We start from the raw sequence: 22,702 nt of genomic DNA, 5'->3' as shown, positions 1-22,702 counted from the left end.
TGCATAGAAAAGTGCAGGTATGATATTTTAGTTACACATTTAGTTAACATTTTAGTTTTTAAGTTTAAATAGCCCATGGTTTAGGTATGGTGAAGTGGCTAGAGTAGGGAAAGGGAGTGTTGTACAGTTGATAGCCTCACCCGAGCAACCCAAGAGGTTCCACCTGAGCAAGAATGGGCATATATAAAAGTAGCCTACTGATACAGTGCTGTCGTCTATGAGTGCAACCCATGGCCATGGGCACACTGTGGTGGAGTTAAACAGGGTTACAGCCTCTTCCTTAACCTGCTGGTGTAGACACTTTTACATGTTCTTTCTTTCCCTTTGGCCCTTTCAAGAACCCATTAAGATGTCAACTTAATGGTCCTGCACCATTAAAAAACACATTAGTGTTTTTTCGCACTCCCCATTTTGTAGTGCACCCTTATTGGTTTCATCATGGATCCTTTATTTATTTTCTCCTTAAAGGGCCTTTATTTCAAGAATAACTCTTGGGTTATTTTCAGTACTTTGAACAGCAGTGCTTGGATGATTTTTACTCTCTCTGTTTGTTTATTTTGTTGTCTTTTTTACATCCCATTGTGCTGTGCTTTTTTGTTTAAATGTACTACATTATAAATGGTGTATGTATCGTTACACATCTTTATTTGAACCAATGCTGGGAGAAAAACAAAACAACATCAATAGTCTCTTGAATGCAGGATGTAAATCATGTGGTCACATATATTGGCTTTTAAACCACTTAAAGAGATCTTTTGGTGGTCCTCTTAAACCTTTATGCAAAATTAATGCTACCCACTCTTGCTAATGCCATTTTTTTTTAAAGTCTCCATCGAAGCAAAGGGTAAGACACCTGCAAATTCAGCAGATGCCGATCTGTGTGACAGATCCTTGGGTTTTAAAGGAATTTGGGGTATATTAAGCACATGTGCTGTATTATATATGTATAAACAGAGTTGTTGTAGGTGAGCACGTCATAAGAGAAGACTCTAATTGTGCCCTCCCAAACCTTTAGCTTCCATAATGGCCCCTATATTTATACATAGGGGCCATTATGGAAGCTAAAGGTTTGGGAGATTATTAAATGCTTGGCTACCACATGCATCAAGGGGGAAAGAGATTTCTTTTTTGGTAAAATCTTTAAACATTTATTTGATGATTGAGATGTGAAAATGCATTAACTGATGCAATGTAAATTAAATGATTTTCCACATTAAACACTGTTGCAAACAGTATTGTCCTCTGATATAGTTGTCCTAAAAGTTGTTGAGTATTCAGATGTCTCTTCCATTCCTGGTGTCTTCATAGCCATCCAGAATGATCCCTTTCATTGGAATTTAAATTATGTTTTTGGGAATTTTTTGCCTTTATTTGAGAGGACAGTGAAGACTAACAGGAAGTGAATGGGAAAGAAGGATGAGGGTGAGATCAAGAAATGACCTTGGCTCGGAATCGAACCCAGGTCCCTGTAGGTACTAGAATGTGCCTGAATGTGGTCAGGATGCTGGCTTTTAAGTAAACTGTCATTCTGATTGCCCCCTCCTCCTTACTCACCCTCAGTGTACAGGGGTGTATGGGGCAGATGGTCCCAAGTTGGTCCCAAGAACCGTAATCAAAGGCATCCTCTTGTATGTGTATCCTTGGAAGGAAGCAAGGTCACACAATCAAGTCCACACCTCCTTCATCATCTAGGAGAGAGCGCCGGTCCTGGGCTGAGGAAGAGGAGGACGGTCAAGGGGACCCCGGGAGATATCTGCCCTGGCTCTGCCTGTCCCAGGTGTGGCGGCCAGGTGGGGGGGTGCGGTGGCGGTCATCCAGGCCCACGTGGACGCTCACCTCAGAGGGGTTGATGCTCTTCGTGTGGCCCTGGGCTCGAAGCTCAAACATCTCCACCGGGGTCTTCTTGTACCTGAGAAAGGCAATGAAGAAAAAAGGGTGAGAGAAGGTCAGGAATGTAAAGATGGAAATAGAGGGATGAAATAGGGGGAGACAGGCAGAAAAGTAAAGGGGGGAAGGAGAGCAAAACCAGAGAATGGGGGAGATATGAAGGTTAACACTCACTGGCGACAACATTTGTGTCTATGGATTTGACGCTCTAGAGATAGAACAATTTTCAAAACTTTGCCGTCGACGCATGTCAGACATCGCCATTGGGTGTTGGTCCGTTAAAAGTAATAAAGTTCTAAACTTTGGCGTCACTTACTGGTGTCAGACGCCACCACTGGGCGTTGGCCTTGAGAGGGGGAGCATGAGAAAGGCAAAGTAACAAAAATGATGATTGTCAGTAAGGAAACAAGTCTTTGTGAAAATGTGAACATATGAATGATAATGAATGAGACACTGTATGCGAGTGTGAATGGTGGTTTTGTGAACGGAGGGATATGTGGATAGCGGAAAGGAGAATGAGAGAAAAAAGAACTCGAGAGAGACAAAGGAGTTCTGGGTGCCCTGTGTTCTGCTCCTGAGTGGGCGTCCATGTTAAAAACTGCCCCTGGTAACCATCAGAACACCTGCCGCTCTGTTACGGTTTCCGAGGCAACAGTGCTGCAAGAACTATATTTTTATTTATTTATTGTTGGAGATTGGTTTTGGTTTTCACTACTCAAAAAGCAGCACAGATTGCCAAGGCGAGCCAGAGCTGAATCAGGAAAGAAGCTAGTTGGCCCAACAATGTGCTTCAGGCAGGCATTATAGGGAACTGAGGAGTTATGCAATTATCCACCCCCAGAATCCTTCACAGCATGGTCCTTTACTATCTCTCTCTCACACACACACACACACACACATAGACTGAAGAGAATCAAAGACAGAGAAAGAAGAAGATAGACTGAATATAATGTGTGCAACATCTGCTTCCCAAATGAAAGTTCATAAGGGTTATAATGAGCAGCTCTTTCACCAGGCATGGAGAGAGAGAGAGAGATAAAGAAAGAGAGAGTGAATAACTATAAAAGTTTCATGAAGGCTATCACACAGTCTCTTGGGTTAGACTGAGCCTGTGATTGTTTTTGAAATGGCACTGTGACGTTTGTAAATTAGACAGACAGATGGAAGCAGTCGGCGGTCTATTCGTTTTATTGTGGTTTTTCACAGGTGTTAATGGCTGTTTTCAAATACCTAGACTGATATTATGTGTGTGTGTGTGTGTGTGTGTGTGTGTGTGTGTGTGTGTGTGTGTGTGTGTGTGTGTGTGTGTGTGTGTGCTTAACTCACAGTCTGAGCAATAATGAGGAGACCACCACTGACACAGAGGAGGCTGCCATTGCTGCTGAGCCCATCCAAGGCTGCAGCACCAGACCAGCTGGCATGAATACTCCTGAAAAACCAGAACACACGCACCTGTCAGCTATATATAATCACAAATTTATCGAAGTCCAACCTAGAACTGTGTGAGCCACACACAGTGAACCTACTCACTTTCTCACCCAAACCTGCTCACAAAGAATCTCTCTCTCTCACACACACACAAAAAACACACACACATACACACACCTGTAGGCTATCACTGTCATCCATTTCTCATGACTAAATATAAATGATTTCTAACCTACAACTGTGTAACCAACACACACACCAACACAGACTCAGAAACCATACAATAAGTCAACATCAGCCAACAATACCCTCACACAAGAAATTGTACAGTGCATGTTCAGCCTTGCACTCACCTGCAGCAATTGGGATTCCCAACAGGTTGTATATGAGAGCAAAGACAAAATTAATACGAATCCTCTTGACCGTTTTCTTTGAGAGCTCAATACTGGCAACCACATCCATCAGATCATTCTATCACAGATTAAAAGCACATGCACTGTCTGATTAGAGAAGTCAATATTTAACCCCTTAATTGTGACTTACATACACTTCATATCAGAGGTGTGTTCAAATGATTCATGTCTATTTCTGTATGGAAAACAATGGAGACAAAGTAGCAACTGAACACTCAAAAAAACACATTGCGTATCACCTTTATACACACTGTGTATATTATAATTATACTAATAATAATAATAATAATAATAATAACAATAATAATAATAATAATAATAATAATAATAATAATAATACAATATAATATTATAATAATTATAATAATGTCACCGCTGATGTCACTGCTGTCACACCTTCACATGGATTTTCCCCATCATAGAACTCTTATGGTCAGCCCTTAGTTCAGCCCTATGGTCAGCCCTTAGTTCAGCCCTTAGTTCAGCCCTATGGTCAGCCCTTAGTTCAGCCCTTAGTTCAGCCCTATGGTCAGCCCTTAGTTCAGTCCTATGGTCAGCCCTTAGTTCAGCCCTATGGTCAGCCCTTAGGTCAGCCCTTAGTTCAGCCCTTAGTTCAGCCCTATGGTCAGCCCTTAGTTCAGCCCTATGGTCAGCCCTTAGTTCAGTTAGGCACACCCACCCTGATCAGAACCACGTCGGCGGCCTCGATGGCAACGTCGGTGCCCGTTCCGATGGCGATACCAAGGTCAGCGCGGGCTAGAGCGGGCGAGTCGTTGACGCCATCGCCCACCATGGCTACTTTCAGGCCCTGCTCCTGTAACTCCTGTACCTTGGCCACCTTGTGAGATGGCAGCACCTCTGCAAACACCTTCCTGATGCCCACCTGTAGGGACAAGCACATATGACATACACTATGAATGTATATGAAGACATACATACACACACAAATGTACATAACATATACCAACATACAGGCTTTTATGAAGATGGTCATTCTAGAAAGAAGGCACTGTCAAGGAGAAACTTCACTGTCAGAGAATGTAATTATTACCCCTCCACACACACACAAACACACACACACACACACACACACACACAAATCCCACACCTGTGTGGCGATAGCTTTAGCGGTGCGACGGTTGTCTCCTGTGATCATGACAACATCAATGCCCATGCTATTCAGGGTGCGGACGGCCAGTGCAGACTCGGCCTTCACCGTGTCGGCTATGGCCAACATGGCACACAGCACCCCTATGAGAGAAATGCAGAGTAGGATGGAGACCAGTTCAGTAGTACAGTAACGAAACAAAATGTTTTCAACGTTTAACGTTTAAAAACGTTAAGGTGTTTTTAACTAAATTATAATATGACCCTATTAAAAAAACTCTGAGGAACTGAGGGATGATAAGGTTAATTATTTATTGATAGCAGAGTACACAACTACTTAGGTATCAGTGAAACAACTACCATCTGTTACATGGTTGTACAATTTCAGTGGAATTTCAATGTGTGCGTGACACGTTTTATTTGTCAGGATAAATAATTCATACAGTACAGTACAGAGTTTGACACTTTTTTTTGTGTGTGAGATGAGTTGGCAGTACCGTCTATGGCCACTAGGACTGCAGTCTGGCCTTTGGTCTCATGGCTGGTCATGGCTTCATCCACATCAGTGGTGATGTGTAGACCGTTACGCTTCATCCACTCTCTGTTACCAATCAGCACCGAGTACGTTCCTGAATGACACACACACACACACACACACACACACACACACACACACACACACACACACACACACATACACACACGATCACTTACACCGATCACACATAACACATTATGTTAGATTGGCTATACTGTAGGTAATCAAAACATCATTAAACAGAATATCTTAAATAACACTGAATAATACTTCACAACTTCAGAAGTCAGAGCCAACATTAATCACGTCACTGAATCACTCCTACTGATTATTGATCCAGACTAATATATTTAAAATGGTGGAACATGGGTGGACAAGGATTTGTTAAAAAAAACAAGATTGAACTGAGTGAAACACTTTTATAAAGAACTTTCTGGGAGCTACTGAAGTAAATCTGTGGACCGTCTGCCAATACCCTCCCAAAAACCTCCATGTATAAAAATGTATGCATATGGAGGACAAGGAACACGAAGCTTCTCTGCTATCTGCTCCACTGTCCAGAGAAACTGACCAGTCTCTGGGCCAGTGAGCAGGCTACTCTCGTCCGTCGTGGCCCCTTCTATGGTGATATGGTCCTCGGAGTCAATGGTTGCCTGGTCCAGGGTACGCAGCAGCTCGTCCACGTTGGAGATCCTGCAGCTTATTCCACAGCCGGGCACTGCCTGAAAGTCATGGCAGAACCCCAGAGTCTCTGTGCCCAGCTCCTACAAACGTCCATCCGCCCACACACACACACCCCCACACACGAGAGAGGGAGAGAGAGAGAGAGAGAGAGAGAGGGGAGAGAGAGCGAGAGAGTTATACACACACTCAGGAACACACACACAAACACACACACACGGAGACAAAGAGAGAGAAAGAGAGTATACAAACACTCAGGGAAACAGACACACACACACACACAGACACGAAGAAAGTGTTACTCCTTCACACGTACGTTTTAAACACAGACACACTGAGCAACACACAATAGAACAACTCTCTGCCTGCTTTTCAAACTTTATGGTTGGAATCTCACCCACACACTCATAAAAAATATCCCCAACCCACACACACACACACACACATACAAGCGACAAACAGGCATAAGCTCACACACACACACACACACACACGCATAAATGACGAAACTCATTAATCAGTTAGGACTCTGTGTTACTCTGGCAACCAAGCACACTAATCTCTCTGGAGTAAATTATCTGATGTGCTGTAATTCGGCAGCTTAATGAACACAACATAAATATCATTATGTTACACAATTTAAGGGCATCCAGAGACTTAGTTCAAATGGTGAAATAAATAGCGCGGAGGATGGCAACAGACATTGCTATATTCCTTATTCTCATCTGGAGCCACTTACAGTGACCTTCTCACACTGACAGTTCCCCTGGAGCAATTTGGGGTTAAGTGCCTTGCTCAGGAGCACAACCTTCAGGTGTTACATTTGGTAGGTCAGATCCCTAATCATTACACCACCACCACATAATGTATGATACACATAATCCAGTCACCCTAATTCAAGACATTTGCATTGTTTTTGTTGAATTCTGTTAAAGGTATCCAAAGCAGTTTTGTTTTGGCTTTTTTTTGCAACTTGGCTTCCCCTGAAGTTGTGGAGCATTTGCAATTTATACAACTGTCACAAATACCCCTCATGGCTTGCATCCTTCCCCCTGGACACCGTACATGTGGATTTGTTTACAAATATTCTCTGACTGACACAAACCAATTTGTGATTCTCAGAGTCAGGGGAGAGCGACCTTGCAGGCTGGCCCTCTGTAACGGCTAGAGCAGGCCTCGCCAACACGGCGCCTGCGGGACGCCTGTGAGGTGCCCGCAGTGCACCTTCTAAAAATAGCCACCCAGTTGCCTACAGATCACGTTCTGAAAACATCCTCCATTGTGCAGTTTTTAATACGTATTTTTAAGACTGTATGTGACCTTACATTTGTAACATTAACTTAATATTGGTGATACCTTACAAATTGTAGCTGGGTGGGTTAAATTTTAGCCTCTGGCTCCGAATCCCTTTCCCATTCATTCTTCAAACAAAAAAGGAAGTACAGCAAATGGAAGCATAGTGCTGCAGCATACTATATCTTTGAGAATGTTCTGTGGCATGATTTTTCAAGGACTGAAAAACGATTGCTTCAGCTCACGGGCCTTTTTTCCTCTGTACTGCCTAGTGTTGCTATAGCAAAGTCCTTTTAGGCAAGTCCCTCCACTCGGCGGCCATATTGTAACGCTTTTGGGCACTTCTCGGGCATCTATTTCAGCAGAAATGCGCATGCACAAGGCTTCGCGACACCAATCTTGCTCCAGCAGCGAGATCATGATTGGCACAATGTCTTCACAACACACCATATGATTGGCTTAATGTATTCACAACACACCACATGATTGGCTCAATGCATTCACATGTTGCCGTTTTGCCGCAGTTTTGGAGGATTTTTTGAGTGCTGTGTCTCCTCATTAGAAAGTCTCTGGCTATAGTGCTGAATTTTTGTATCTTGAATGCTGTGAAATAGGGCTGTGCAATACCTGGTGAAAAACAAAACCTTTTTGTCAGATCATGAAGAGATTTCAGATGTGTACTAACTGTAAAATGTGTCTACATACGTTGGGTTTGGTAATTGCTATTGAAATGTTAAAACCAATTGTCTACTGAAATCATAACTTTAACAGCCTATCTTTAACTCTGCATTCTTCTTGGGTAATGGTAAAAAATGTAACCTAAATTATTCATTGCACCAAAATATTGCATTTTTTTGTTGAGATTAGATTCCCCATGCAAACTTTGAAATTAACAAAAGTTTAAGATTAAGATGAATGAATGTATAGAAAAAGGACAGCACTCACAGTTCCTTAAAAAAACGTTTACTCATCCCACAGACGTTTCGAGCGAAAAGCTCTTCTTCAGTGTGATAATGCTTTTAGCCCGAAGCGTCTGTGGGGCGAGTTTTTTTTAGGAACTGTGAGTGGTGTCCTTTGCTGTACATTCATTATGCCACTCCCCCCACTCTCTATTTCTCTCCTCTCTCTCTCTCACACACACACACACACACACACACACACACACACACACACACACACACACACACACACACACACACACACACACACACACACACACACACACACACACCATCTCTCACCTGTTTGCAGTGTTTGGCGACAGCCAGACCCAGTGGGTGTTCGCTGCTGGCCTCAGCGGTGCCCACGACGGCCAGAACCTTCCGGAGAGGCATGCGGGCCTTGTCCCACAGCACCAGTACCCTCGTCACCAGTGGCACTCCGTTGGTGATGGTGCCCGTCTTATCAAACATCACTGTCTTGATCTGAAGAAGAAGGGACTCGAGTTTATAATTCTCCAGACATTAAAAAGAGATATGACCCTACGAAACAAGGCCATGCTATATCATCACGAAATGGTATGGAAAATAGATTTTGTTTTGTGAAAAAAGTTTGCACACTCCTTGGTATTCTTTTTTGAGTTTATTTTCTCATATCTGCCAAATGAGAAAATAAACTCAAAAAAATACCAAGGAGTGTGCAAACTTTTTCACAAAAACGTTTTTTTCAGCACCTGGGATGTGCACAAAGTATCCTTGTAAGTGATACTTTGAATAGATAACACAAAGAAAGGAATGATAGAGTTTACAGTTATTTTGTTAGGGTATCTTGCCAATGCAATTCAGTGATTGACCACTAGAGGGACCAAGAAAACCACAAATCAGATTTTTGGAAGAAGGTAAATAAAGTTGCCACTATTCAAACTCATGTAATCTGCATGTAACTAAACACCTGTTAGTTGTGAGTCGCTATGCTATAATGTTGTTAACCTAAAACTACACCCTTAGTGTAGTTTTGTAGTGCTACTGAAAGGACCAACTTCACCCATGTCCAATCACACAATTAAGATAAATAGAATCCATAGGTTTGTAGGCCTATTTGACATTACAGTGCATCAAAATGCCCCTACATTAACATATTGATGGCAAAAAAAGAAAACTTTAAATTGGTTTATCTGCTTTGGCCTAGCCACTCTGGGAGTGTGGTGACGGGTCAGGTGCCATTGCCTTGTGTGCCATCTCCAGGGGCTCCCCGCCCTTGATGAGGATGCCGTTCTGGGCGCCAACCCCTGTGCCCACCATCACAGCAGTCGGGGTTGCCAGGCCCAGGGAGCAGGGGCAGGCGATTGACAGAACCGTGATGGAGGTCTGGAAGGCGAAGCGCACAATCACAGCTGTGCGATGAATGTTCTTATCGTAGCCCTGGTGACACAGCATTGAGACCACACAGACACTTCACAATCTATAACACAAAGTCTACACATGGATATGTCTGCATCATTTACAATGGTGTTGCATCAGCACATAGTAGGACCCATGTAAACAGAACCTGGGAACATTTAGTATTGCTTTTCAGGTTAAAGGAACACACCACCGTTTTCTAAAATTGGGTTATTCACTGTCTCCCCTAGAGTCAGATAAGTGAGCAAAAACATATTTGTCTCTGTGCAAACATTGCCGTAGTCTGGTAGCCTAAACTTGTTCTCCTTCTAAGCAATACTAAGCATGCTGCAATACTGCATCACTGAATCACTGAAGTATATGTACAGCCAACAGATTTCTTAGAGTGTACTTTAACGACCACACAGAGTTCAATCAATACGAAACAGAACTCACTGGGAAATATTCAGCAACAACGTCAAAGTCCAGAAAGCCTATGATGAGCCAGACCACCAGGGTGACCACAGAAACAACCATGATGAATGGGACGAAATAGCCACTCAGTTTATCAGCAAATTGTTGGATAGGCGCCTGGGCAAGACAGAGGATGCAAGTGTTAATGCTTAGTGAATGTTACGGTAATATGGTGTAAGAGTATCTCTGTGTCTGTATGTATGTGTGTATGTGTGTGTATGTGTGTGTGTGTGTGTGTGTGTGTGTGTGTGTGTGTGTGTGTGTGTGTGTGTGTGTGTGTGTGTATGTGTGTGTGTGTGTGTGTGTGATGTATTGTCATTCATACATACCTGTTTCTGACGTTCAATGAGTGTCTCTGTGTCTGTGTGTATATGTAAATGTGTGTTTACCTGCGGTATGTGTGTATGTGGGTGTGTATCCACACAGGAGATTGTGTGTGTGTGTGTGTGTGTGTGTGTGTGTGTGTGTGTGCACGCGCCTCACCTTAGATGTCTGGGCCTCCTCGACCAGTTTGACTATCTGGCAGAGAGTGGTGTCCGCCCCGACGTGAGTAGCTTCCACCAGCAGCGCTCCGTGGGCATTTATGGAGCCCGCAATCACACAGCTGCCTGCCTTCTTACAGACGGGCATGGGCTCACCTGAGGAGGCACACAGAGACAGACAGACAGACAGACAGACAGACAGACAACAGCCGCAACCAGTGATGGGATTCAGTCAGGGATGGATTACTGCACGGGCCTACCGGGCCCAGGCCCAGGGGCCCTGAAGCCCAAGCTTTTGCATGGAATCATTGCCTCAATATATAAGTATATATATATATATATATATATATATATATATATATATATATATATATATATATATATATATATATATATATATAAATATCAATATCAACAAATCAGGATGTAGGCTATGAATCTGATTGAATGTAGTATTGGCCATCCCCAAAATGCACCAGAATACAGGAAATCACATCAAACAAATAAAAAAAATTCTGGCCCAGGGGCCCGAAAGTTCATAATCCGTCCATGGATTCAGTCAGAGAACATGTAAGGGATAACCGCGGTGTCCCGATATACAGAATTAATGGAGGACACGGAGGCAAATAACTCGATGTGAAGAGAGAAGTTTGAGCAGTCGAGCAAAATGTGCAGCATATGCTAACAGTAAACTTACTGATCTTTACACTTCACTTTGGTTGTTAGACTCAATTGGGGAAACAGCATAAAAAGACTGTATTGACGCTTTCTGCATTCATAATTGTTTACATAAAAATATATAAAACTGTCATGATATGACAGGGTACAGAAAAGATAGAAAATCGGAGGAGTTACACCTTACAAAAACAGCCTGTTGAATGACAGACTCAGTGTGTAAGGAATACAGGAGTGTCATTTAAGGGTAGGAGTGAGCCTGATAGAGAGTGTGTGTGTGTGTGTGTGGGGGGGGGAGGGGTGCGTGTGTGTGTGTGTGTGTGTGTGTGCGTGTGTGTGTGTGTCTGCGCATGTGATAAGAGTACGTGCAAGCATAAAGTTTTACCTGTGATGAGAGATTCATCAGCCATGGAGCTGCCCTCGATCACCTTCCCATCCACAGGGAACTTCCCTCCAGGAGCCACCTTCACCACGTCCCCCCTCTGGACCAGATCCACAGAGACCTGCTCTTCCCTGCAGCACACACACACGTATACATACAGAGAAACACACATGCGTGCACACACACATACACACACGTATACATACAGAGAAACACACATGCGTGCACACACACACACGTATACATACAGAGAAACACACACACACATAATACATGTCAAAGAGGCAAATGCTAATCCACATCATAAATCAATTTCGCAATGTTCTTCAGTCTCCTTCTTGAGTTACACAAATGACAAAAGTAAACTAAACTGCAAAATATGATCACTTGTTTTCTCTGAGTCATACAGTTTAACATAGCTACAGTATATTAAAGGACCACTGTACAACATACCTGATGATGGAGTGGTCAGGACCCAGGGTAACTATGGTGGCATCAGTCGCTTGCAGGGACATGAGTTTGGCCAGCGCCTCAGACGTTTTGCTCTAACAGCGACAGGGACAGCACAAAATGTTAATACAGAGATATCTTTCATGAAGAACACCCTGGAACTAAATTTTTACATTCAATTTTGATCTTCTGTGATTTTATGTCTGTAATGGAATCACAACCGAAACATTTAGAAGGACACAGTGCACTGGTTAATCATTCTGAAATAATCGCCAGTAAGCACACACTTAAGGTGCTTGTTGGTGTAAGATCATGCATGAGATTTCAGCCATAGTAGACAGAGATATGATTATCTATATATAGTGCAGGTAGATTGTTTGAAGTATTACTCAGCGAAATTTAGATGTCACAAGCAGGTCACGGGATCTGTGACAGCCAAGCATCCTTACAATGCTGTTTTTACATGCCAGCCATCACATGATAAATCACCTGAACAGCCCTACCTAGTCTCTCTCTCTCTCACACACACACACACACACACACACACACACACACACACACACAAACACACACACACACACACACGCACACACACACACACACACACACGCACACACGCGCACACACACACACACACACACACACAGGTGTAGGCACACTGTAACCACAGCTGAAATGCTGCTTTGCGGCAGACCTCTAAGAAATGTAGTCAACCTTTTGTTTACTTCATACAAGTTTTCTAAATGTCATTGTTTGTCAAAATAAGTGTTAATCACAGTTTCTTTAAGCTTCAATCTTACAGAAGCAGTGCCAACTAACTAGGCCTTATAAATAAACTGGCTTTGTCTTGTCTTCCCTTGTTTATATTAAATCACCACATTGCATGTGCATTTATGGTTTGCCAGTGACGTATGTGCTCTGGATACTGTTGTATCCTTAAAAAACCCATGCTCTGGTGTGATCTGAGGTCAGAAACTGGGCATTCACACTGTGGCTCTGCTTTATTTCTCTGCTTTCGGGAATAGATGTGGCGAGATGCTCCTGAGATCAGTTTTCTGCCATCACTCTGCTCAGGTTACTGCTCTCTGTTTCTCCATCACTCTCCAGTTTTACTTTTAGAAAAGACTGCAGAGTCTGAGCTATACACCTAGCTTCTGAAATCAGATTTGGGCCTTAAAGGAGAACTCCATTTTTCACACAGTTTCTTGAGGTCATTGAGTACTTTTGTTATGAAAAAAAAAAAATCGAATTGGTGCCACCTAGCTCGAGTTACTTTAGCCAACAGTAGGCCAGGCAGCTACAGTGTAGCACTTTGGGGGGATCTTTAAAATCAACCTGGCTGCTCTAGCTGTTGGCTGCAGCAACTCGAGCTAGGTAGCGCTGATTTTTAAAAAGAAACATTATTTCATACCAACAGTATTCGGTGACTTCGAGAAACCGAAATCTATGTGAAAAATTGTTTACCTTTAAGATGCTACTTAAAAATAGAATCATGCCATAATAATAATCATGGCCACTTTAACTGCAAGAATTGTGAAAGTGGTAGTAAACGCCTCTAGCCCTATCTACGTGCCTGATTGTCTACACGGATTGTTGGTCAGTCCCCTTCCTTGCTCGTTCTCCCACTTATTCCCTTATTTCCTTCCTTATACGTGTCTGATCCTCAGACACATAAAAACAGGATTTTGATGGAATTACAAAAACAGTCAAATGTCATGTCACCTTGGCAACGTGTTCCAGCCATCGCCCGAGAGCGATGAAGACGAACAGCATGGGGGGAGTGTCAAAGAAGGTGACGGGGCTTTTCTCCGCCTTCTCTGTCATGGCAACCAATAGGACAACACAGGAGTAGATGTACGCGATGGTGGTGGCCAATACGATCAGGACATCCATATTCGCCACTTTGTGCTTCAGTGACCGGTATGCCTGAATGTAGAAATACCGGCCCCCAAAGATCTACAGAGAGCAAAAGTAAAAGGGTCAGCATAGCTTTAATTAGAATGTTAAGTCAATGTCATGGAATTTCATTGCTAAGGATCTGCTTTAAAACAGATTTAGCTGTTTAGCTTAGCTTTTCATGCTAAATGAATGCTACGGGCGCTTGACAGATTAGTCAAACCAGACAACTGCAAACAGAAACAACACTCATCGGTTAGGTGTTACCTGCACAGGTGTGCAGAGAAGGAAGAAGGCAAGGTTAAGGATGGAGAGCCCGGGGAGCACATTCTGCCCATGGGGCATGGAGCCGCCGTGTTCGTGGTGTTGGCTGTCCATCACCATCATGTAGATCATCAGGCCCGTCACTGGGACGCCAAACACCAGGCTGAACAGGAAGGACTGCTTCCATCTGTACACACAACCATGAGAGTAAAGAGCCATTCACACCAAGAATGATGACTATAACAATAACGGCAAAAAAAGTATCGCTCTAGGTAATATGAATGACAGTTCCACACATTTATTTTATTTTATTTATTTTATGTATCCTTTGTGTAACCAGGGTAATCGCACTAATGTCTCTTTTCCAAGTGACCTCTGGGCAAGAAAGGCATAAACTATCCTAACTAAACTAACACTATAAACTAGTACTAAAAGATTATAACAAAACTGCAAACAGAATAGTTGCCAGTGCTGAACATGTAAGGAAACAAGCAGTGATACTTGCTGTTGAATCTCCGCCCGGTGGTCCAATGCTTCATTTTTTCCAAAACCGTCACTTTTGATCAGAGATGCTCCAAAGCCCAAAGCCTATCTCAGAAAGCATAAGAGAGGTCAGAGCTACAGGACAGTTATGTCCTAATATCTGATCTTGGGTGGTTAATTAACATACCATACCTCAATGCTTCTGATGATGTCCCTGGCACCAAGTATTTCTGGGTCAAACTTTATGTGAGCCTTTTTGGTTGCCAGAGACACTGAGACCTCAAAAACACCCCTAGTCCTGAGCAGTTTGTTTTCAATGTTATGGATACATGATGCACAAGTCATGCCAGTCACCTGGAAATACATAAAAAGAAAATGATACATTTTCTCAACACAAGCACAAACCTGAAACAAAAGGGATAAAAATACATACACGCATGTGCATGCATACACACACGCACACACACACACACACACACACACTCACAGAGAGATCCAGTTTCCCATCAGTGACTGCACTGGTCTCCATGAGTGTAGCACCAAAGCCGAGGCCAGATATGAGCCGACTGACTTGAACATCATCCAGCACCTCTGGGTCATACCGGACCTCTGCCTTTCCCGCCATCAGGGATACCAGAACAGACATCACACCTAAACACACACACACACACACACACACACACACACACACACAGACAGACACAATGATGGTGTGATATGATTTCTTTTTGTCAAACAAAAAAGTATCACACTAAAGACTGATGCACAATTGTATTACGTCCAACATTTCGGCTTACGCCTTCATCAGGGTCATCTTTCTTTTTATGAAATATTGGTTTACTGTACGCTCCATTTTCACATGATTAAATTGTACAAAAACATAAATCAATACTCTCCATGTTTTCCAGTAGCCATAAACCTCCTTTGACAAAATGAATGTCCTTTTTACGCACCTTTGTGTTTGAGGAGGCTGCGCTCAATGTTGGCCACACAGGAGGCACAGGTCATGCCAGTCACACGGATAAAGCACTTCTGGGTGGTCCCTTCACACGGCTGCTGGTCGCTGGCCACTTTAGCTGCTAAGTCATCAGATGGCTGGGGACTACGGTGAGGAAAGCTTGTGGAGTTGGATTTAGTGGTTGTTCTTTTGTCTGTGGAGCTGGGCTCTTCATAGAAAAAGACACAAATGTCACAAAATGGAAGAATTTGCTTAAAAATTTAAAGTTTATAAATATATATATATATACATATATGTAGTTGGCTGTACAGGCAGAATATAAGATGGGATCATGTAAAAAAAAAAAAAACATTTATATTATTCAAAGACACAATAAACCTACAAAACTCCTTCCACCTTTCCTGGGTGTCATTTGAGTTTGGGTGACCTTAACTACCTCAGCTGCATCAAAAAAGAACTACATTAAGACACAATCCTGTGTAACAAAGGCCTTCTGTAATCCGCTTTATGGCTAGCAGCCATTCCTGGCCCACTAAGTGCTAGCGGAGCTTACTCCACGATGCTGGAGTGCTACTACTACACTCAGGAGCCTCCACTTGTCTTGTTACCATGGAGAAATGTGTTCAAACACTCATTAAATTTGGTGGAGAGGAGTTTGATTAGCTGGAAATTAATTTATCAAAAGCTTTTGAGATAACTCCTTGTCTCTGTGCATGTATCAAAGAGCTAATTTATACTTAATTATGAAAAACATGAAAATGTCATAAACTCACAGAATAGAGCAATAATAACAAATGTTATAATCTTGTTACAAGTCTCTTATTACCAATATATGACATACTGAAGTGCAAAAGACGTTGTGAAAGACAAAAGACAAAATGTGTTTTCAATTGCATTCCTTGCACTGTACCTCAGCAATAGGGAGCAAGTGAACATTCAATAATGCTATGTGCTAGCAATACCTTTCTCGAGCTTGGCCTCAAACCCCATATCCTCAATGTTGTCCCTTAGCTCTTCTGCACTGGTCAGAGTGGGGTTAAAGGTCACCATTCCCTTTTCCTCCGTTAATGAGACCCTGATGGACAGAACTCCGGGTCTCTGGGATATCATCCCTTCAATGGACTGCACACATGAATTGCAGGTCATCCCTGAGATTCCAATGGTAACTGCCAGGAGAGGGACGCTGTCTGTAGTTGGTGGTGTGGGTGCAAAGTTCAGGTGTTGGGAGCTCGGGGTAATTTCTGTGAGAGCTGTTCTCCCAGTCGCTGCTTCATGTTCTGCCGGCAAGGTCACACGGAAATTACCAGGTGGGATTCCTTCCACAAGCCCTTTCACTGTCTCCAAGGTGACCAGTGAGGTATCGTACACAAGGTCCATGCTTCTGGTTTCCAATAAGACACTGACGGAGCAGACCCCCATGAGTCCAGATACATGCTCTTGGATGTTGTTCACACAAGACCCACAATGCATCCCGTCAACACCCAAAGTCACTGCCACGTCCCCAACTACTGTTTCCTCTTCTAGCTTCCTTCCATGGGAGGAGGGCAGAACGGAGCTGCTCGTGAGGACAGCGTCAAACCCCATGTCTTCAATGTGTGTCCTCAGCTCCTCTGGACCCACCTGTCCAGGGTTAAAGGTCACTGTTGCTTCCTTGTCACTTAGGGATACCTGGATGGCCACGACGCCAGGCACTAGGCCCAAGCGCCCCTCTATGGACCGCACACACGACTGGCACGTCATACCCTCTACCCTGATCCTCACTAGGGCGGACTGAACCAGGGGTGTCTGGATTTCTGGGTCCCTCCCCAGAGCCATGTCTGTGGCCCCACAGCTCAAGTCTCTGGCCTGGGGGTGCAACTCACATGGGCTCCCTGGGACATAGCCCAGGTTATCAAAGCCCAGTTTCGGAGGCAACTTTGCATCACTGACATATCCATTCTCCTGTAAAGGTTGACAGGACAAAACATATGAAACGATTAACAAGTAGCCTAACATATTAAAGGTGCTCTAAGCGATGTTACGTGGTTTCTAAGCTAAAAACATTTTTTATCACATAGTGCAAACATCACTTCAGCTCTGTGGACAGCTCTCTGTTTTGTTTGAACGTCAACAGAAGTTCGCTTAGAGCACCTTTAAGAAAAAAAACTATAATGTGTTAATGAAATGTAAGTTGACAGACTTGGCTTCACCAGCCGTTAATCTGACAGGCCTATGGTCTGACTTCACATTTGTAGCTCAACATCAAAGACCCTCCAGGATTGTTCCAATTATCACATGACCACCGATTTTTTTGTGGATTTTGTGTAGGTAGGGTCCCATGGAACAGAACTGAATGAAAGAGACTGATATTGGTGGTCTGTGGAACAATTTCCTGAATGTGCAACTATTTCATTTTTGTTGTAGTTTGTTTGATTAATAATGAGATAAGTTTAGAAAACTTTCAAAACAACATTCAAAAAGGATAATAAAAAAAACTGTAGGCCTATCACACTAGTTTTGAAAATGCTATTCCTGAGTTGTGTTCTGCTTTCTGGCTCTATCTTTTAAAATAGCCCTCTCATGAATAATGATTATTTGTAGAATACGTAACACAAAAATCTATCTTCCAGTAAAGAAAATGCTTTGTTGGGTTTCATAATGAAAGCTATGGGTAAAAACTTTTTTTTAAAAAAAAGTAGCAAATTCCTCGCTTGTAAAAAGCAACCATCATAATTAAAAATCAGGAAGAGCCTCAAATAGGAATTCGTATTCACTAAAATGTAAAATAAATGTCCACATAGCAATCAATAAACTTTGGACGCTTATTATTGTGAGTGCTTGAGATCAAAGTACAAGCAACCTGTTTGAGAACAGAGATGTCACAAGGGCTAACGTTCTGTTAAATGCATTTGCACCAATAATATAGGCTATAAACTTCTCAATTCATCACTTTTGCTACAGCATAGCCTAATAAAATAAAGGGCAAACACTGACCTTGACCACTTCTTGTCCATCTTTTTGCAGTACAACATTAGGTCCCACAATATGTTCTCCAAAAACAGATGGAAAATTGATGGGTTTAATCTGGTGGCAATCTACCATGCAAACCTGCTCCACGGCACTGTTTGAATCATGCCTAGTCAAACTGTTCAGTGACTTAACGCTGGATGTAAACTTTTTCATTTTAACCAACTATCTGATAATTATCTCAGTTACGCGCCATGCTATCAACCTGTTTTCTGAAACCTCTGACCGAAAGAACTGAATAGTTACTGTCAACAAGGTTTACAAATCCATGACACCTAAACCAGACACCTAAACCGGACGAGTTACTGTAGGCTACTCTAACATGTTCCTTGGACGTTAAAGGGATCATCTGCACTCAGTCCGATTCAGACTGGTAAAATTATAACAGACCTGTCCATAGGCTAGTGCAGTGCGGGGCGTGTTCATTCACGCTTTGATTTTGATTTGAGACATGCCGATTGCCGAAGTAGGCTAATTTTGTTAAGCACAACTGAGCCCATGATTTAAGAAAAGTCTCCATTTAACTGTAAACGTCTATTTTCCATTAAAACGGACTAATGTTGCCGATTGCACTGTACTCTATGTTGCACACGGAAGCTTTCGCAGGGTTTGCTGGACATGTTATCAATGAACTCGCCCACATTCTCTGCAGTAGGAATGTGTTTCTCAACAGTAACTGTAGGCTAATGATTTACTGTCACTATATGGCCGTGTGCAAAATGCGCACGAGTAGGCAATAATTTAATAGACTGAATAGTCATATTTAATTCACTGCAAATAGGCCTTGCCCAATTGCACCTGTCAACTAGACTAACACGACATAGTTCAAAACTAAACTGATCAATTCATGACTGTTTTAAAGGCCACCTGCACAGATTCCCAATTCGGTGGTTAAATGCCTAATCCTGTTTGTGTTTTTACACATAGACTGCATTTATGATAGCCTGGGAACATTTCTGTAGGCTAGTTTAGGTTAGTTTTTTCATAGTAGCCTGGGTTTCAGATCTTGTAATTTAGACAAGCCTACTTTTTGGTAGGCCTAGTCCTAATGATTTTAGCCTTTATTAGCCTACTCATTTCTATGGACTAACTGGTGCCCATTGTTATTTTCCTTGTTATGAAACGCGTAATTGAAATCGCCCATAAAACTCATGGATTCTCAGAAAACTACAAAACCAGCATTTTCTATGCAAGATAAGAAAAAAAAAACATAAAATGTTCACTGAAATTTTAACCATGTTATATCATGTTATATCATGTAATCATGTTATACTGATTTAATAAGTATGTCAGGATGGCCGAGCGGTCTAAGGCGCCAGACTCAAGGTAAAAATACCTTCCTGAAAGGAGTATTCTGGTCTCCGAATGGAGGCGTGGGTTCAAATCCCACTTCTGACAGAGGTTTTATCTTGTCTGCCACAGAATACCAAAAAGATTCCATGTTCTCAAGAATCACAGCCTGTGCATAAATCGCGTTAACAAGCATATTAGGACTTGTTAACAATGGCCTATTATCGACAAGGTCTCAACTTCCCCGTCTTCTCTATTTACAAAAACCAAATCGTGCTTTGTAAATGAAGTATAAGAAAGATCTGTTTATTTTGTATGTCAGGATGGCCGAGCGGTCTAAGGCGCCAGACTCAAGGTGAAATACCTTCCTCAAAAGAGCGTTCTGGTCTCCGAATGGAGGCGTGGGTTCAAATCCCACTTCTGACAGAGGTTTTATCTTAGATGCCACAAAACGTAGCGAAAAAGCTACATGTCCTCACGATTGAGAATTCGTTAACATTATTACGACTATCAATAGCGACACGGTCTCACCTTCCCTCAGAGCCCGTCTACGGACATTCTCTGCTTCCCTCTATTTGAAAAGGCTAAGGCTACATTAATGATCATGCTTTGTAAAGGCAATGAAGTAGAGAAAGAGCGCCCCCCTCTCTATGTCAGGATGGCCGAGCGGTCTAAGGCGCCAGACTCAAGGACAACACCTTCCCTATGCCGGGGTATTCTGGTCTCCGAATGGAGGCGTGGGTTCGAATCCCACTTCTGACAGATATTTTAGAATTCTGAATTTGGCACTGTCTGTAATAAAAATCACTGGATTTCACAAAATCGTTTCACTAAAGTAGCCATAGCCATATTTATTATGCTCTTATAAAGTAACTGCTAATACACTGCACATATTTATATCTAATTTATATTACTCGAAACCACCTACTGTAAACCAACTGCCTGTAACTGTCTACACTGCACTATTTCTTGTCCTGCCTACGCACCACCTGGCTATACTTTGTATATTGCACTTTTCTGCTTTTTTGCACTTGTGGTTAGACGCATATCGTTGGCTTTGTTTTTGTTTTTGTAAAAAAAAAAAAAAAAATCTAAAAACAAAACAAAACATTTGTGTCTGTTCATTTGGCAGACATTTAATCCAAAGCATTCTACAAAACTAATATTAACATTAATTAATGTCATGTCACTTTCACATAGACCTGCAAATAGCAGCAAATGGCAACACTGCCTGGCAAGTTGGAAGCCAAAAGGGCGCCCTACAACGGCTTGCACTGACTAATAGCTTCACTGACCTAAAATACATTGCACATTTCCTTAGTAAAGCAGGTTGCACAGTGCACGGTCTCAACAGATATATTGCACGCTGCTTTTTTGCACTTGTGGTTAGACGCATATCGTTGGCTTTGTTTTTGTTTTTGTAAAAAAAAAAAAAAAAAAATCTAAAAACAAAACAAAACATTTGTGTCTGTTCATTTGGCAGACATTTAATCCAAAGCATTCTACAAAACTAATATTAACATTAATTAATGTCATGTCACTTTCACATAGACCTGCAAAGAACAGCAAATGGCAACACTGCCTGGCAAGTTGGAAGCCAAAAGGGCGCCCTACAACGGCTTGCACTGACTAATAGCTTCACTGACCTAAAATACTTTGCACATTTCCTTAGTAAAGCAGGTTGCACAGTGCACGGTCTCAACAGATATATTGCACATTTCCTTAAAGGCCTGTCCCCATCCCTGCCCTTATAGTCAAACTACAACTATTTATGATTGACAAACTGAAAAATAAAACTAACATTATCTTAATAAAACTAAATAACTTACCAGCCATCACCCACACATACAAACATTAATCTTTATAGGCCTACTTGTGGCATCAGCTTAGCCTCCTCTCTGTGAAGGACATTGAGTCACAATTGCTCATCATCTCAAATATCAGTGAGGATGGGAGACGCATTGTAGGGTATTTTAATCAGATTTGAGTGCTTGAAATGAACATCATCGATGAATAAGGGTCCAACTAATTCCCTTTAGAATACTGTTATAAATCCACTTTATGGGCTCTAGGTCTTAATACGTGCAGACACTGGCTGATTCATAAGGAAACATAGGCCTACTCCACATGCTGCGGAGTCCTTCAACTGGGAATCAAAATACCAAACCTGCTCATGATAACGACTAAGTACATTTTAGTATGAGATTATGCCCACCACTTCAAAGCCTTTTCTGTCTGTCTGGTCTAACTGTTGTGGTCAACTAGTTATGGGAAGGCAATAACAGTTATTTCTAACAATAATAATGATTATTTTCATATTTTGGAAAGAAAAAATACCCTACCCAGCATGGACGATCAGGTGACCGCTGGACTGGCCAAGTGGAGCCGTACATCCTGTATAAGGGACCGTCACCGAATGCGTCGGATAGAAGTGTCCCGCGCAGCCAGCCTATAATTGACAAAGACTGCTTATTTGGTGACTCTTTGCGGAACAACGCGGATCTGAGAAAGCACAGTCTGGTGTCATGATGCTGTCATCCTCGAAACGGATGCGATCCACTGGAAACAGACAGAATTGCTTGTAGAGAACATAACGGATGTGGTCGAAAAGGCTGCGATCGTGCGCTTAGTGTTTATTTTGGCATTGTGGCTAAAGCGTGCAGACGCAATATAGGCC

General features: G+C 42.4%; 1 protein-coding gene and 3 non-coding genes across 5 annotated transcripts; 3 read left to right on the top strand and 1 right to left on the bottom strand.

Moving 5' to 3' along the window:
* Positions 1-624: 624 nt before the first annotated feature.
* On the bottom strand, positions 625-22,581 carry atp7b (ATPase copper transporting beta). Of its 2 annotated transcripts, none has more exons than XM_042080505.1 (21): positions 22,368-22,581; positions 16,692-17,670; positions 15,725-15,937; positions 15,259-15,422; positions 14,964-15,125; positions 14,794-14,876; positions 14,292-14,475; positions 13,851-14,084; positions 12,132-12,223; positions 11,682-11,809; positions 10,623-10,777; positions 10,122-10,256; positions 9,513-9,707; positions 8,589-8,771; positions 5,945-6,137; positions 5,333-5,464; positions 4,837-4,979; positions 4,408-4,611; positions 3,669-3,786; positions 3,214-3,316; positions 625-1,909 (listed from the first exon to the last, which is right to left on the bottom strand). In XM_042080505.1, the coding sequence occupies exons 1-21, from the start codon at positions 22,416-22,418 to the stop codon at positions 1,732-1,734; spliced, it is 4,029 nt and encodes a 1,342-aa protein (XP_041936439.1). In that variant the 5' UTR covers positions 22,419-22,581; the 3' UTR covers positions 625-1,731. The 2 variants fall into 2 exon arrangements, with proteins under 2 accessions (XP_041936439.1, XP_041936438.1); XM_042080504.1 differs by lacking the exon at positions 22,368-22,581 and adding an exon at positions 18,703-19,359.
* trnal-caa lies at positions 20,024-20,133 on the top strand. Its single transcript has 2 exons — positions 20,024-20,061; positions 20,088-20,133. It is a non-coding gene; the product is annotated as a tRNA-Leu (tRNA).
* Positions 20,343-20,451, top strand: trnal-caa. Its single transcript has 2 exons — positions 20,343-20,380; positions 20,406-20,451. It is a non-coding gene; the product is annotated as a tRNA-Leu (tRNA).
* Positions 20,678-20,787, top strand: trnal-caa. Its single transcript has 2 exons — positions 20,678-20,715; positions 20,742-20,787. It is a non-coding gene; the product is annotated as a tRNA-Leu (tRNA).
* Positions 22,582-22,702: the final 121 nt, after the last annotated feature.

The sequence above is a fragment of the Alosa sapidissima genome, chromosome 23 (assembly GCF_018492685.1).
Source record: "Alosa sapidissima isolate fAloSap1 chromosome 23, fAloSap1.pri, whole genome shotgun sequence".
NCBI lineage: Eukaryota > Metazoa > Chordata > Actinopteri > Clupeiformes > Clupeidae > Alosa > Alosa sapidissima.
Note: the sequence above shows the minus strand (reverse complement) of the source record. Positions and strands in the feature narration are given on the sequence as shown.

Coding starts and splice junctions, on each gene's coding strand:
- atp7b (XM_042080504.1), bottom strand. CDS start 18,891: ATGAAAAAGTTTACATCCAGCGTTAAGTCACTGAACAGTTTGACTAGG. Junction 15,938..16,691: donor TGAGGCCAAGCTCGAGAAAG/GTATTGCTAGCA, acceptor TTTTCTATGAAG/AGCCCAGCTCCACAGACAAA. Junction 4,980..5,332: donor AGTCCTAGTGGCCATAGACG/GTACTGCCAACT, acceptor TTTCTCTCATAG/GGGTGCTGTGTGCCATGTTG.